The 17,684-nt window shown below is 43.5% G+C and overlaps 1 protein-coding gene and 1 long non-coding RNA gene across 2 annotated transcripts; one reads left to right on the forward strand and one right to left on the reverse strand.

Moving 5' to 3' along the window:
* Window positions 1-3,616: 3,616 nt before the first annotated feature.
* LOC125756984 (uncharacterized) lies at window positions 3,617-4,450 on the reverse strand. Its single transcript, XR_007414971.1, has 3 exons — window positions 4,283-4,450; window positions 3,984-4,121; window positions 3,617-3,689 (listed from the first exon to the last, which is right to left on the reverse strand). It is a non-coding gene; the product is annotated as an uncharacterized LOC125756984 (long non-coding RNA).
* A 5,383-nt stretch (window positions 4,451-9,833) lies between these two features.
* LOC119381387 (uncharacterized) lies at window positions 9,834-11,617 on the forward strand. Its single transcript, XM_037649253.2, has 4 exons — window positions 9,834-10,001; window positions 10,808-10,957; window positions 11,016-11,165; window positions 11,453-11,617. Exons 1-4 carry the CDS (start codon window positions 9,894-9,896, stop codon window positions 11,615-11,617), a joined length of 573 nt encoding a protein of 190 aa, XP_037505181.1. The 5' UTR covers window positions 9,834-9,893.
* Window positions 11,618-17,684: the final 6,067 nt, after the last annotated feature.

A 17,684-nucleotide genomic window follows, 5' to 3' on the forward strand; every position in this document is an offset into this window, starting at 1 on the left:
CACAGAGTGCGCAGCAGCTTGGGTCTTTATGGTCTCACTCAGCATTTGTCTTTGAATCAGGAAACGGCACATTGATGAATATTGTTAGTGATGCAAATGGTGTGCCCCTCCAGGTTCTTGAACGTTTTGCAATGCGCCTACAACTGTCACTGCTGCTGCAATCTGGGGCTTTTTCCGAGGAGGCACGGGCATTGTGCAAAAAAATGACTGGCACCTGTGTTTTAGAGAGCCCTCCAGACAGGCCACTAGGCAAAGGCTTTTTTCTTACAGAAATCTTCAGTGAAAAGGTAGTTTTCATTGAAAAACTGGGCTACTGTCCCAAAAATGTCATGGAATATAAAAGGGTGTGCCTCAAAGGACAAGTTTTTCATGTGAATAGCTATCAGAGGACAAAAAGAACGTGCAACTCCTACCTTAGGAGCAAAGATGGTGAGCACGATGTGCTAAACAATGTTATTGTGCTGGAAGATTAAATGTGTGTACTTCTGTGTCAGAAGCTTGTATGTCAGAAGCACAAGATAGTAAACCACATGCACATCTGTGCTGATGTTGGAGGCCAAGTGCTTTTGCTTGCTGCTGAAGTGGACAAAGTTTGTGTCGCAATGAAAGCTGGAAAGACACTGTACACCGCCGACATCTCCAACATGCATGAACGGGATTAAGTGTAAGTCACAGAAACTGCAGCATATCTGCTTTTAACAGCGAAGCTGTTTAGAAAATCGTTCCTTGTTCACTTCGTACCGAAAACTATCATCATCATAAACGGGTATGCGCCACATAAATTGGGTAAATCACACTATTCACCACTGGTCCACTAAAAATGAAAACAACCCCAGTCAAAAAAGTCAATGGGTCCAATTGGAAAAATACCAATTGCCACCAATTGGTTTTCGACCAATTGGAATTTCGCCACCAGTTGGGAGCGCACCAATTATATCCAATTGGTAGACCAGTTTACGTCCAATTGGCAAACCATTTGGGCAGTGCCGGTGGCCAATTGGTTTTCCAATTGCATTTAACTGGACGTAACTGAATCCAACTGGTGCGCAATTGGTCAACCTATTGAACACACATGGTCAACCAATTATAGATAACTGGTGTGCACCTAGTCAACCAGTCAATGTAAATTGGTATCGAAATGGTCAACCAGTTGAAAACATATGGTCATCCAGTTAAAGCCAACTGGTCATCAATTGAACCTAACTGGTGCCCAATTGGTTAGCCAGTTGAAAACAAATGGCCATCCAATTAAACATATTGATGCCCAACTGGTCAACCAGTCAATCTGAATTTGTGTCCAAATGGTTAACCTGTTGAAAACATATGGTGATCCAGTTCAAGCCAAATGGTCATCCAGTTGAAGCTGACTGGTGCCCAATTGGCTAGCCAGTTGAACACATATGGTGATCCAATTAAAGCCAACTGGTACCCAACTGGTTAACCAGTTGAAACCATATGGTCACCCAGTTAGAGCCAACTGGTGTCCAATTGGTTAGCCAGTTGAACACATATGGTGATCCAGTCAAAGCCAACTGGTTAACCAGTTGAAAACATCTGGTCACCCAGCTAGAGCCAACTGGTGCCCAATTGGTTAGCCAGTTGAACACACATGGTCATCCAGTTAGAGCTAGGTGGTGCGCAACTGGTCAACCATTTGAAGTACACTCGTGCACAACTGGTGGTCTAGCTTGACTTGAATATTCTTCCATCTAAAGCTGGTGTTTGGCTGAAAAACATGGGCAAAGAGTACACCAGATTTTTGATGCAAAAATGATAGCGAATTGGACAAAAGAAATGTTGATCCTGAACAAAATGGTCTGGTATACTTATTTGTGAATGATGTGTAATGCACACACATCAAATAAAAACCATACAATGGAGGTACTTGTTTTACGATAATTTATTACTTTAAAAGCATTGTAAACGTTATAATGACTAGCAAAAACTCAGGCACTCCTTATTCTTCAAATTGCACCTTGCCGCACTTAGGAATTTCCTGTGTCCTTTTCCCTGAAAGTGTTGAAAAATACATAAATACATGAAAGTTACACGTTCACGTCACTAATCTTACATATACACAGGATGCAACGATATTGTGGTGCTGCCCTTGAAGCACACTATGAATGTATATGTGTTCTGGCTGTAACAGATGGTGGAGAGACTTGCTGCAAAAAAAAAGAAAAAAAGCTATTCCTACACACTTCCACACAAAGTATGTAAATTATGTTGTAGTTACACCATAATAAACGAACAAGTTCTCTGTGGCTATAATGGAGTGATAGAAGTGGCTTTTGAAGCAGGAAAAACAAACTGCATAGGCAGCTCAACCACTGCACGCCAATGTTCACACGCAACTATTAGTGGCTCAAAGGCTGAAAATTAGCTTGGTTTGGTCACTTGGGCGACATACCCACAGAGTCGGTTTTGAAACAAATATAGCTAATTCAGCCTTCAGTTGACGTGCAGGTTGCACAAATTGTGCGAGCCTAGGCACAGATGTAACACAATGAACATGAACAGCAGCCGTTTCACATATTATATATCGGAATTTCTTTATGCAATTAGTCTATCGCTTCCACATTAGATGGGCTCATTGTACAGACGTCCTCTATAAGCAAGGAACCGAATGAGCTGGAAATAACAATAAAGGAATGTCAGGTGACAGTGGTATCACGCTCTTGCAAAGCAGGGTAACGGTGAAAGTGAAAGCTGACGCTAGACTCGCACTGTGGCAAGGAGCAGCATAAAGTACCATGCTGCCGATAACTTTGACTGCACTTTCCCGCATTGTGAAGTCTAGGTGTCCGCACACATGAAGTGAGAACAAAACAACGCTGTTCAAAGCGGAAAACACCAGAAATCGTGGTTAAAAGCAACGCGTTGAACCGTCCGCTTCGCTTCACCAGAGCAACGTGAATCACGCGATCCAACCCTGCACGTCACAACGACTGCAGTGCCCACGTCTCTAGTGGAGGACCTCGCGCCCAGTATATCTGTGTTTGACTGTATATTCTGTACGAGTTTCGTGCACACTGTAACCTTTCTTTTTCCTGCTCAGCCTACATTTGCGGTAACATTTTTGTTGTTTTTTCTGGCTTCAAACATTAGGGGGTCAGCCTAGAATCTGGGCTGGCTCAGATTTGAGTAAACAGTGTTAACTTGATGTGCTGCAAGCTCAAGACTAGCTTTCTCCACATGATACTTTGCATAGATGTAAGCAAATGCACTGGCATGGCATTTAGTCAGTATGATGCTTTAAACACTTTCTTTACCAGGCTGCATGTAATTTAATAACTACATACAAAGAACCTCCCTGAAATTAGTCAAAACACATTTACAACGGCACCTCACCGTTTTGCCAGCCTCTCAAGGTCTGCCAGCTTCTCGACCACGAAATGGTTCAGTTGCTTGAGTGCAGCAGGCATAAGGGTTTCGGGAATCCCCTGGCGCTGCAGTCTCCGTCTGTAACAGTCTAAAACAAAAAGTTCACAAGGCCTCACTAACTGGTACGAAGAAACAATTTTTAAACAAAAATAGTCTATAAGACTACGGTCTGAAGCAGAATGACCAAAGACAGTTTGCACCAAAACATCACAAAAAGCATGAACACTTACCACGCATCACTTCCACTTTGCAAGGTGTCAGTGGAGCCTTTGCAGGCCGATCGGGAAATCGTGGACACCGCTTCCCTGTAAGACACACATGAACGGTGATTAACTATAACACAATCTTTCTCTCTGTCTAGTCTTTCTATCTTGTAATGTCTTTATTCCCCTCACTTCTCTCGCGTGCTTCACATGCTCCACTCCGTCAAGCGAAGTTTTCATTTAACACTTGCACCTGCTGTACTCGTAGTGGGGCTTGCCCAATTCCTTTGACGAATACCCACCTGAGGATTTTTGTTCACGGTGGACAGATTACAGCTGGCTTAAACAGCTCCGCTGTTAAGAAAGTACAAGGAATTCTATAGAACAGAAACACACCTTGCAAAGAGCGGTTTTTCAGCTGGTCCTTGGGCCAAATTATCAGGAGGAGGTCCTTAACGAAAAGGGAATCCTTTGATGGCCCTGAATGTGGTGCCATGCGCTAGACTTTATTTGAAGGCCACCGCCAATGTCCACCTGCATCAGAGAAACGTATTGCAGCAAAAAAAATCTTTTTAACAACCATTTAAAAAAGCAGCATTTCCTGTCTACGCAAGCACGAGGAAAATTTCACTTATGATGACAACTGTACGTAATACTAAAAATTGCTGAGGCTGCCCTTCATATGTGCACGTTACCATGGCATTCTCTTTTCTTGCGTAATCATCCTGTGGCGGTGTTTTCTCCCTAGGAATCACGTCCATGCTGTCAATATCCACTTCCCTCGTCGAGTGGTCTGGTCCGCTCTTAGTGGAGCACGAAGCTCTACTGTAGCCTGCATCATCAACACGAAGCATGGCTCATTACAAACAGCAGAACTCGGTCACTTTAAGATGACAGCATAGTTAGGAATCAATATTTAAAGCAGATGAGTTTCAATATAAAGGCTCACATCCAAAATATCGCTACATCCAACAAAGAAATTGTACCAAAGGCAAGTACTGTACTATACTGACACAAGAGTTTATAATTTTTTGTTTTGTTTTTGTAACTAACAATTTGAGAACACACCTCATATTAAATGTGGAACCAAGCTACAAATATAACGGCACTTACTTATTTTTTTTTTCAAAGCAGCTTCACAGAGCCCTCTAAGTGACAATGGCAACGTGTTGGGTCTGTGCAATGTTTTGCACATGCAACCACTGCCTGGTAAAACATGATGAAGAAAACACAGTACAAATGATCTGCTTAAAAATAAGGCAATAAACTGTCCAAAAAAATTGGAAACCCATAATCAGTGGTGTCTTGGCATAAATGAGCATATAATTATTGGGTGACAAGTTCTCTCATGCTCTGCCGACTTGAAAAGCCTTTTGTGGTCCTATGCAAGATCGTCACCACTGGTTGGAAGAAAAGCTCTCCGACATTGTATGGCGAGCTCATGTTATAACTGTAATACCTTTTTATATAATTTTCTTACAATTCTACGAAGGCAAGCTCTCCCCTTATCTTATAAATGTGTAAACATGGTATGCACAAACATCACCCCTTGTTTAATTTTATGATTTGAAATTGTAAGGAAGTTTTAATTTGAAAAAAACCTATAATTTAAACAAAATAATCTAGGTAGAGGCAATGCTTACACCACTGGCGCAGCCAGGGGGAGGGCCAGGGGGTGTTCAAAGCCCCGCCCCAAAATTTCAGTTTGGCATGTGTATATATAGGCACACATACAAATGCATGCATGAACGTACATAAAGTATAGTTGAGTCCCCCCCCCCTCCAAAAAAAAATTGCTGGCTATGCTACTGGCATACAAATTACAAATAAGTCCATGTAGCAGCCACAGAAGCCACAAAACTACAGAGAGCTGAATTCCATACCTTTGCCTTCATCTATGGCTGTCAGCATTCTTTCCTGCAGCCTCATGTTCAGCTGCCTCAGCTTCATGGCCTCCTGCTCCAACTCTTCGTTTTTGTTTCGCAGTTCCTCAATTTTTTTGCACTTTCTTTCCACAAGGCCTTCAAGTCTCTGTACCTTCTACTTCAGCTCAGTGACTAGGCCGCCCCTATCCTCATATGTTGGCCTCTTTTTCTGCTTTTTTAAAGCAGCTTCCTCCCTTTGCTGGATGTCGTCAGTTTTTTTTTTTTTTTTTTAACATGTCCAATAGCTCCTGCCTTGGGCCAGAGGGCTTTTTTGCAGGACGCTGCACACAAAACCAAAAAACGTATTATGAGGCTGTTTAAAGTCATACAATGCATAAGCAAGGATACAGCACTACGTAAACAAGTACCTCTGGCTCGACATCATCGTCTTCATCTTCGCCGTCAGGCGAATATGCCATTCTTTCAAATCTAAGCCTCTGCCGGCCTCTTCCCTCCGCCTCCAGGTCTTCTTCTGATTCTGGAAAATATTAAAGGAATACACATTGAAAATATTAAAAGAAAACAATTTCATTATGAGCCATGGATGTGCGACTAGGCTGCACTGCAAGTACAAAAGGAAACACAGAAGAGTGGCAACAGATTTAGTGGGCAAGAATATTATGCTAAGTGTATGCTTAAATAAGCCTTCCATTTATATGAAAGGATCCTTAGAATTTTCAGTAGTCCTTGCATCAATCATAAAAAGTGCATGCTCTACATGTAATAAGCCTCAAACAGAAGCAGGGAGAATAAATATATTTGTGCGTAGTATCACAGCAACCATGAAACATTTTCATGTGCTCATTAACTGTCTTTGTGTATATGCATACTGTGATAAGAGGGAACAAATACACTTCATATATATATGCTTAAATCCAGATTTTCTTTTCGTTTTTCTTTTTCATATGGGAAGGGGGGGGGGAGGGACCTCACTGGTGGGCATATTAATCACTTAATATCATGATTACTGCATGAACACTCACGATCAATAATTATTTTATTTGACCTACGTAACAGTGCTCTAAGGGCATGAAGTCAGCTGTGAGGGACTCGAGTTCGCCACGTGCGGCACGTGGCGAACACGTGCCGTACGCTGGAAGCTGTGCAGACAAACGTCAAAAGTGAGGGAGGAGAGGGGTATATATGATCTGGATCAGTGCATACATTTCAAGGGCAATTATCGAGTTGTGCTGTACTGCATGGAATTATAGCACGAGTCGGAAGGCGATCCCTTAAACATGCATCTCGCCTAGCAACAAGTTTTATTGAAGAAGAGATTTGGCGCAAAAGACAGTTGAGCAGGTATAGTAATTTACTATTATACTACACTAGCTTCTTTAGGCGTATTTGGAAATTACGGAAGTTGCAAGAACATATTTAAATTACGCTCATTTCAAGACAAAAGTATGTGTCATTGTTTAAAGACCGACCGCACGCACCGGATAGCGTCCACAACGATAGGCATATGCGCACCGCGGAACACAAGAAATGCACTTAAAATGTTTAACTTGACAAGGCAAAATAAATGTGTGCTCAAACGAACAGCTTACCTCCCAGAGCTAGAATCCGAGCCCGGTAAAAGTCCGAGGTCCCGTCCGGATCGGTCCATTTCACCGAATAAAAGAACTTCGACTTGAAATCCTTCGCGTTCTCGGGATGGAAGTTTTCTATGTCTCGAATGTCCACAACCGCAAGTTTTCGATTATCCTCATACCGCACTTTTGCGTGCGTGATCATTCTTGCGCTACTGTACACACGTGAAAGAGAAAAAGGTAACGCAGCCGACAGATCACTTTGCGGGATCGTAGTACAACTTCTAGAACACTGCGATCGTAGGCAAATCTAGCATGTCTGCGCGACATGTGCGCGATGCACGCAGGTAGGGTGGCTAGATTGGGGAGGTGTGATGACCGGCCTTCGGAGGCTGGCCCAAAAGCGCGTTCCTGCCGCGCGGTGGCGCTGCCGGCGGGGGCGCTGTGCCTTTCTCGCGTCGTCTGCTTGCCTCTGGGCGGGCAAATGATTCGACCGCGCTCAGTTTTACCGCTGTAGTGTTTTCAATGATGTTGACGTCGAGAAACTTTATAAAATGGTTCAGCGCTATAAAATTCACTAGTGATCTACAAGCGCCGACGACGCAGCCGATACGAGTGCGCGTTGGCCACTTCTTGCGAGGTGGGCGCGCTTGTCACGCGAAAAGTAGTTTAAGGAATCCCTCCCGCAGACTAGCAGGTGGGAACAACCCTGCGTGCGGCACTCGAGTATTTGTTATACATTTTCTATTGTAATAGTAATTTAAAGAGCGGAAGTGAACGCAATTTTTATGCAGTGCGGTAGAAGAATGCAATAAAGTACAAGACTACAAGACTGGTGGCTTGATGCAAGTTTATTGGAAACAGTACACTAAAACATTACATAGCACAGGGCGCCTCACTTTTCTGCACTTCAAACGCCGCTGAGGCATATGGGCCGGCATACCTGGCAAAAACACCAAAATGGGCGACATGTGAAGTATATGAAATAATCTTGCACAGTTGTGATGCCCAAGAGGTATGTACCAAAACACAACATATACCTCGTGACACAGATCCATCACACACAGCGGAGAACAGGCCATTTACTGACAATGTTGTGTAGTCAGACACATCTAATCGCTTAAACTCGCTGGTCTTTCCAACTCCACAACACACAGAGAGTTTTTTGTGCATACACCAGAACCTCTTGGGCCTCTTCCTTAGACTCAACGGTGCGCGACAGTGAAGGGGACCAGCCAAGAAAATGGTGCAGGAGGGTGAATTTTGCTCTTCAATTTCAAACACAGCTATCTTGTTGAAGGCAACAGGAGGTACTTTGCTTTTATGATGTTCAGCTGTTGGTAACTCGCTATGTTTTTGGTTTGGAACGTCTGATGTGACCAATACCCTGATGGTAGTCGAAGACCAAAAATGAAGTGTTTCCGAAGTACTTCATCGTTGACTATGTCCAGTTCGTCATGAGGAGTGAGCTGAACCGATTCGCGTGCTGAATCGTCAATGTCTTCGCGGCTCTTCTTTGCAATCACGGAAGAGCACTGTCCCATTCTCCTCTTCCTCTCTTTTGGCACAGTTCTCGTCATGTACTTTGGAAGGCTCGGGAAAATTGTTGGGATAGCACTCTCCTTAAGGGCAGGCACATCGCGTGGTATGTGGACCTCCTTTCCATTCACAACGTGCATGTAGTGTCTCATGATAAACCTGCAAAAACATAATAAAAAGTGAGCGCAGCCTCTGTAATGAATACATTTCGGCTTTCCAAGCAAAGAAATAATATGTGCAAGTATTGCAACGTTAGGTGACACACATCGAGCCGCGGGTCGATGGAGGCGGAACGCAACATGGGCCCACGTGGAGCAAGATGCCAATGTGAGATCAAGAACAACCGATCATCTGAATTAGTCTGGCTCTTTCCACTGCAGTTCTGCTGCTCATGACCCGTGTGTCACACCGGGCCGTTAAACACGCCAATGTGTTAACTTGTAGAAACCTCAACTTTTCTATATGCTTAAACATGTACGAATTACATACGTACCTTGGGTCAAAATGCCTTTCGCAAACTGCAGACTTCTCTTGCAGTGGTTTGTCGGCCCTTGGTATGGCAAGTGCCCACTTCTCAAATTCATTCTTACGGGCAGGTGCACGAAATTGAGAGAGTTTTTCACCGCAGGACTTGTAGCCGCCGTCGCAACCTGGCACAAAGCACCACCTCTGCGTTTTTTTCCCCGTCGACGCCATTCATCAGAGCGGTTCAAAAATCGACGACATCCGCTGACACCATCTCCTTCAAGAAATCGGGAAGCGATAGAAAAACAGGCCGTACTTCACGAACAGCGACAGCTAACTTGTGCTGCTCCGTAACCTACGAGACACGAGCAACACATGCTCACAGTCGGCACTCGCCAACGGCGCCCCAGACTGACGCGCCAAATTTCCTCCAGCGGCGAGAACGCGCAGTGGGGCCTCGCTAGGCAAGAGGCCGCCGCCGCGGTCATCACACCTCCCCATTCTAGCCACCCTAACGCAGGTGCACGTGCGGAATGTTAAAAGTTCAGGAGCCGCGTGCTCGTACTTGACAGATACATGTTTGCACGTAAAATCATCGTGCTGCCTGACGCATGTGACCTGTATATTAATATGTCTAATTTATTTAGTTTTTTATGAGTATATAATGGTTTACCGGGTATATAGGTATTACTAATAAATGAAATATTGAAATACGAAACTGGACACCTTTCGTCATGCTGAACCAGCAGTGCCAGCCAGGTTATGTTATTCGCTGAGCAACAATCTGAGGATCATCCACATGTGCAACAACAAATCGCCTGTTGGAGCATGCTAATGCGATCACAATGGATCAACTTCCAAAGAGAAAGAAGAGAGGCCCATATAAACGATATATCAACCATGGATCAGACTTCGTGCTACCGAGAAGTACTAAGAGGGCTTGCCAACACAATGTAAGTTTACCTTCCTTTTTGTTCTATCGCCTTCAATATGCATGCGCTTGTGTTCAAAGACTCACACAGGACTGCATGTCTTGGTTCGCATAGCTAAAAAGCCTAGCGTATTAACAACGGCTTGTGTGGGCGAAAACCTGCGTTTGTCTGCACATGTAGTTGTCGAAGGTCAACGTAAATATCAGCGGCAGATATCGCTCGGCGGTCATACCGAACTACGCTGTAACATACTGTTTAGTGAACAATGAAGACGTGTATTGCTGCGAAATTTCAGTACAAATAAAGCGGTTGTGAATGGCAGCCGTTATTTAAGCAGATCACTGCAACTAAGTTAAACATAGACTAAACAATGTTCAGCACATCAGCAGAAAATCTGTACTTGTGCATTGAAAGCAGTTGTCGCTGTTCAGTACATTGCATCTGTTAGAACATTTAAAGCGGACAACTTTTATGTGTAAATTCACAGCTTACGTGAAATTGTTACAATGTTCTCAGGAGTTTTGCAAATATACTGCCTACAGGTTAGTTATATTTCACAGTAGTGCATAATTCAACTATTTTGTCCGCTTTGGATGTGTTATTAGGTGCAGTTTGCAAAATTGTGATATCTCTTTTCATTGCTGAGGTAGAGTCATTGCGTTTGTTTTTTTTTTTAACAAAAAGTAAACTCAATTAAAACTGAAGCTGTCATTCTCAAAAACAAACAAAAAAAAGCGTCCTCTATTATGATATATTTAGATAGCAGCTCTCAAAGTAAAGCGTCCTCTTAAGGCATGCACGTGTCTAAGATACTTTTTTGCATTCAGGAAGTGCCTACGGACACATCCTCATCTGATGATGAAGCAGTCTCCAACAATGCAGCGCCCGGACTAAGCCAAGCAGCAGGTCAAGCTTCAGTCTTGTCAGATATAAACAGCGTACTTCAAACTGATACGTTGAGTAGTCAGGATGAACAGGTGAGGTAGTATGTTTCAAATGTTAAGTGCATTTTATTAATAAACGGTTTTGTCACAGGAAACTTCAAACGACGCTTGTGGTGCAGCGGCCTCCAGCATGGCATCTGCTGCGGTCAGTCACAATACTTCAGAACTGCAAGCAACCAATGATGGGCCACAGCATGCCATCCCGATGATTTCCCATGACACATTGCTAAATGATGAAGAGGTACACACACATACCTATATTTATATGTGTATGTGTATATTTATATATGTATGACCAAACTGTTTACACCAAAGGGGTTGTTCGGACTAGTGAGTAACCTGCAATGGCATCACACAGACATGGCAGCACTTGTGCCTGTTGTGTCTCCATGTGTGGTGTCATTGTAGATCTTGCACTAAAAAATCGAACAAGGCTTTGTCACACATTAAGGTGGTGCTGATCTCTGTCTAGTTCCCTTTTCTCTTGGTTTCATTGTTTTTGTCTTTCTTTTTTTTATTTTTTTGCAGCTTTCCATATCTGATGATGATGGTTCAGAGCAACATGATCCTGGAGAGCTGGCTTCAGAAGATGACATGGTAGGTCCATCAGAAATTGCAAAAATTACACAAACATGGTTGACGTCATTAACTGTTAGGGGCCCAGTTAACATGTTTGGGCATTGCAAATACTGAAGCTCAGTGTAGCTAACACATTTATTTTTGCTAGATATTGCATGTCTACCGTAAAATCCCACCAGTGCTTTTGAGAACAAGCACTAAGTAATGTAATCAAAATTGTACAAGGCACGAGAACTTCCTGAAAGGTGCTGCATCTCTTATCACTTGCTCTAGGGCATAGGGGCTGCTTGGTTATAGCAGTGTAGCCTCTGGTTGCTGATTGCAGAGTGTATTTGCAGGCTATTTTTAATTTTCAGAAACCTCATTCACATTGCCTCTTAACCGATCTCAAATTTTTGAATCGCATGCTGCAAAAATTTTTTGAATCCGTTCAGTAAGAGCGGAGTTGAAGTTATTTGTCGTATGCTTCAAGCGCTTTCTCTCTCCTTTCGTGCCAGCAAGCACACTGAAAGCTACGGAGGGAGGGGAATGACAAGGGGCAAAAAGATGGGACCCTTCGTCAGCGCGGGTCATGACCTTGAGCACCTTCTTTTCTTGTTTTTCTTCGAACACGCGGCTTAATTTCAGCATGATCGCGAGTGCGCTTGGGGGTATGTGGCAGCATCCCGCAGCGGCCACGGTAACTACGCAGCAAATCAGCCAACCGCTGTGGATGTGGGTATATGGTGCAAAAATTTGGGTATATGGCATCATTTGTAGAGAGAAGGGGGATCAATTTCTAGCTGACTGAGAATTAATTGTAAATTCTAGACCATGTGCCGCACTATAATGTTTGTCTCGGGAGCCTGGACTACCGATCGGCAGCATTTTCTGACCATGCTAAAAAAGCGTTGCAGGGCCCCTTTAAAGCTGAAAACTAAGCACAGCAACTGTTTTCCATTTAGAATAAACGCTTTAGCACAAGTTTACTGCTTCATGCTTGTCAAATTTTCTTTAGTAACATATTGATTTGGTTGGTCCATACAGTAGGTTACAAAATCATTTATTTAATATTACCTGCTTAGTGTTCAGTTAAGACATGCCTGATAGCTCTGGCTTTCTGGCTCCTTTTGGGGTCTTGATTTATTGTCCTGCTTTATAGTCTAACTTCGACTGTAAATGTTGATGGCTGGGCACCTGCTCCATTTTGAGTGACTATTTATTTTCTCCTTTCCACAGCAAATGCCTAACAGTCCCACAGCGCCTGGTCATGGTGGCAAGTCGCATTTTGGAGAGTTATTTACCGATGTTGTCATTGAAAGAGTGGTTCTGTCTAGAGGCGATATTCTCCTCATGGTGCTGAAGCACGCTGTCAAAAATAATTCATCATTCGCAGGGCTGACCAGCATCTTAGACCTTATCAACAGAATTTTCGAACGACCAATATTGCCTCATTCACGTTACCAGCTCTCCAAACTTTTGAGCAAAACAGGCACAACAATGACATATTATTGTTTTTGTCCCAAATGCTTCACACACATAGAAAATGCTGAAACAAATGCCTCTTTTCACTGCACAAAGTGCGGACACAAAACTAGTGTTTCTAGTTTATCTGATATGCCTTTTTTTGTGACTCTTGATGTGGAATCACAGTTGCAAAGATTGTTGAAAGACTGTACACTTCTTGACTTAACAAAGCCACTTAACCATGATGGCTCATTGGGTGATCTGTATGATGGCGAAATGTACCGCAATTTTGCAGCTGCAACACAGCAGTGTGGGCCCAGAATCAGCTTCACATTAAATGCTGATGGCACACCGCTTTTCAAGTCAAGTGGCACGTCCATTTGGCCTATTCAGCTAATTGTAAATGAGGTTCCGGCTGAGCAGAGGATGTCAAAACTTGTGCTTGCAGCATTGTGGTTCTGGAAGGAGAAGCCAAACATGGAGCTTTTTCAGAGCACATTTGTTAAGCAAATGAGCCAGCTTAGCGAAAATGGCTTTGTCTTGGAGCAAAAGGGGCAACTTCAGACATTTAAAGCTTATTGCATTTGTTGTGCGGTTGACTCGGTTGCCAGGGCACCTATGCAAGGTGTCTTTCAATTTAATGGTTATTTTGGGTGTAACTGGTGTTTACAGAAAGGTGAACGAGCTGGTGGTTCAACAAAGTACCCTGTTCAGCCAGTTAACCCCACTGAGCGTACAGAGAGCCAGATGGTTGAAGACATGACAACTGCAGTTAGGCAACGAGTGACCGTTCATGGTGTAAAAACGGCATCTCCATTGATCAGCCTGCCTTATTTTCATATTGTAGCAGGATTTGTTCCTGATTACATGCATTGTATTTTACTTGGAGTAGCACGACAATTCTTAGATTTATGGTTAGTCTTCTGGTTGTGCTTACTCTCTAAGCCGCAAGGAACACACAATCGATGAGAGGCTTATGGCTATCAGGCCACCAAAGGATGTGAAAAGATTGCCAAGACCAACGAAGGAGCGGAAATGGTGGAAGGCGAAAGAGCTGGAAAATTGGATATTATACTACAGCATTCCAGTGCTTGATGGCATTCTTGACAGAAGATACCTTCAGCACTGGGTATGCATGGTTGAAGCTTTGCATATTATGCTGCAGTGCAGTATAGAAACTTCTGAGCTGACTAGAGCTGAGAAACTCTTGTTAGAATTTCATATGCGTTCAGAAATGCTTTTTGGAAAAGCTTTTATGACGTATAATATGCACCAGTTGACGCATATTGTAAAGAGTATTCGTGACTGGGGACCCCTGTGGGCACACTCCGCGTTTCCATTTGAATCAGGAAATGGGAGCCTCAAGGAAGCTATCAAAGCTGCAAATGGGATTCCCCATCAGCTATGCAGAGTTCTGCAAATTGAAAATACTGTGATGGAACTGCAGGATCTGGCTGTCAGCCCTAGCGCGGTGCAGTACTGCAATTCTTTTGATGCCAAAGTAACACACAAAAGCAAAAGCAGCAGTGATGGCACCCGTTTCTTTGGAAGTGGTATAACTATTCCACCAGCCTGTTCATTGCCTGAGCAAGAAATCCCACCACCTTCTGTACAATACAGAAGAATGATGGTAAATGGTTCAATCCTGACAGACTGCTCATACGCGTCAAAGAAGAAGACTAATAGTTCAGCTATTCAACTCTTGGATGGGTCATTTGCCATTATTGAAAAGATCATTTTGAGTGGTGATAGCACATCCATATGTGTCCGGAAACTTCGGTGCCGACCAGTAAATTATGACTTGGTGACTGTAAACCATGTGCAAAAAGTGCTATTCAAAGAGTCGCCGGCAGTAATTATTCAGCCTCTAGAAATAAGAAGTGTTAGTGTATTAATCAATTTGGAAAATGTTTCATACGTATGTGCACCTCCCAGCACCCTTTCTCTGTAGTCTTCTTGTTCAACAGTTCTATGTTCCCTAGGTGCTCCTGGCACAGATCTGATAGTAGAATGGCCTAGAAAGTATGCACATAATTTTAAATAAGTAAACAAATGCAAAAATTAAACCGTAACCCGACTGAGCAGCACTCCTTCGTGTGCACTGGGTGGGAGGGCGTGTGAAACATGCGGTCAGTCCTGTACGGAGGACAAAAAAAATTACACCATCTCCCGCTAAAGGGGACCATGAGGCGATGCGAAGCCGGAGCACTTGCATGATCGCGTTCCGTTGGTGTTCATTGGGCCGACCTTGGATCGTTATTAACGGTGTTATTAACGTTGTAGACGAAGGTGAAACGGTTAACGAATGTCTTTATTGAGCACCGTCTAGTACTTGAGGTGTGCACTTTGCTTTGATGAGGATGGCTTTGTGGTCGCTGAAGTGAACCGCGAGGGGATCTTGGTGCAGTGGGTGGATCTTGATATTGGTGAAGACATGATCAATGCATGTGCCGTGAATGGTAGTTCGCTGCCCTTCGCTTCGCAGCTTTGTCTTGAGTGGACGCAATTGGGCTGATGCTGACGCGTGCTTGCGTCAGCCCACTCACTGATGGGACAGTTGCTTCCATCACGCTTCATCGGAAGCACCAATGGAGTCAAGCGGAGTCAACCAAAGCAAGCGCTGCGCTGAACGCGCGCTGCGCTCTAACCGCTTAGAGGAGGAGAGTAGCGCATGCACCGTGAAAGCAGAAGCGCAAGCAGGTGCTGGTAGAGAAGTGGAGAGAGTAACGCGCAGCTGTCGGAGAGAGGGAAGGAGGAGAGGCGCGCATGCATAGTGTGAGTGCAGACTACCACGGCGCGTGCGGATCACCACGCCGCGTTACATACCCCTGAGCAAGAGATGCGTCGCATTTAAATGGTGAAGAGCTGGCAGATGCTGCCGATTTATGGGCCTTCAGTGTCTGTGTGTCGATATCTTAGGACTTATGTCTTTGGAACTGTCAGGATAAGCAGATGCAATTTCGATTAATTCAACATCCATAAATCACCATTTGCATTTGACCCGCCGCCACATGAGCCAGTTGATTGAGAATGCTGGTAACCCAAAGCAGCACATCTTGCTGCAACATGAAAATCAAGGGTAGCCCCAACCACTGATATTAGCGAGCTGTTTTAGGTGTTTTAGCCCTTTTCGAGGAAGCAGTTGATACAGTCACTAAGAGATTATGGAACACTGCTTTCCTCATTTGCTCATTTTCTTTGGAAGAGTGCTGGTGATAGTGCAAAGCAACAACTGGTGCATTTCTTCATCACATAAGGAGGTACAGTGACTGCTCATTGTTCTCCTGATATATAATGAAAGCCATGCCTTTGTGGCATCCAAAAATGTGAAATACCAGCAGTACAAGCTGGGTTTTGTGCACATGAGCACTATTGCAGCTCTAATCACACTGGTGTGAGTGACCGTACATTGAAACTTGCATTACTTGGAAAATCATCGCGAACACGACATCTCACAAGACGGAAGACACAGTATGAGCACAGTCTAACAATTGAAGTTTATTGAAACAAAAATGAACGCATGTAAAACAAAAACCATGCATGTGCAGGAACTTCAGGTCACGTGAAAGAAATTGCTAACCAGCAAACTTCATGGGGATCCATTGACCTCTTAAAATTGCCAAAGTTGCCTAGATGCAAATACCTCGTGCCCAGTGTGCACTTGTGCAGTGCTTATCAATCATTCAGTCTTGTCAGAGTGGCATATGTCATTCAAGTTGCTGTGCCTTGTGAAATTTTATGTGCACTGTAAATTTGTCATTTAATTTCAAATGCAGCTATGTATAAATTGTGTGCATTTGTGTATGATTTTTTACATATGTACATATATTGCATGCATGTTATTTTTGTGTTTTGTTTGTGTGTCCTTAGCCTGGACTTGCTGTATTTTTGCCCATTTTAATAAACATATTGCTGTGGAACGCCATGAACTTCTCTGAAATGCTTGGTTGTCTTCTGTTATGCAAAGAGCAGTAAGATTATGCTGCTGTGCTTTCATTAATTTCAAGAACACTACTGTGCAGAAAGAGGTTGCGTAGTGTATCTATTAAAATATGTCCAGACTAATCTCAAATGCTTGCACTGCTGCCATTAGTGGCATGCATTTCTCATACATTTTTCAGGAGTTGAATCCTCTTCCAGTGAACCTGCTTCATTTTGCACTAGGAAATGGTATTTCTCCTAAACTTTGCAATATATGTTAAATGCGAATCATTTTAGTGAACCAAAGGCACTTTGACAATTTCTATCTATCTAGCCGCTTACGTCTTGGTGTTCTCGTGGTTGTCTCTTGGTATATATCAAAATCGGCACAGGAGCACTTCAATGTATGATGAACACAATCTGCAGGCCATGACTTAACGCGACTTCCCTGTGGCATGCATCATGAAATCCTTTCCACCAGTCGTGTGGCACATACCCATAGTATGCGGGTAAGTGCTATAAGTGGTTCATAGTCTATATCATCCCAGACTTTGGAAATCTTAACAAACAGCGTGAATGAGCCCGTTTCATTGATAGGTGAATTATCCAGATGGCATCAAAGAACAAAAATCATGGCTCTAGCCGGAATCAAACACTGGCATTCTGCATAGCAGTTTCCACAGAGTCGCTGCTTCAAACTGCTTTGGAAAAATACCCTGTACAATCCTTCTGTCAGGACAAAGCTAATTGTGGTTGCAGAGTTGCCTATCCTATTTATTATATCACTGTCATTAATTTTACATATGTGCACTTA

Source organism: Rhipicephalus sanguineus, chromosome 1 (assembly GCF_013339695.2).
Source record: "Rhipicephalus sanguineus isolate Rsan-2018 chromosome 1, BIME_Rsan_1.4, whole genome shotgun sequence".
In the NCBI taxonomy this organism is placed as follows: Eukaryota; Metazoa; Arthropoda; class Arachnida; order Ixodida; family Ixodidae; genus Rhipicephalus; species Rhipicephalus sanguineus.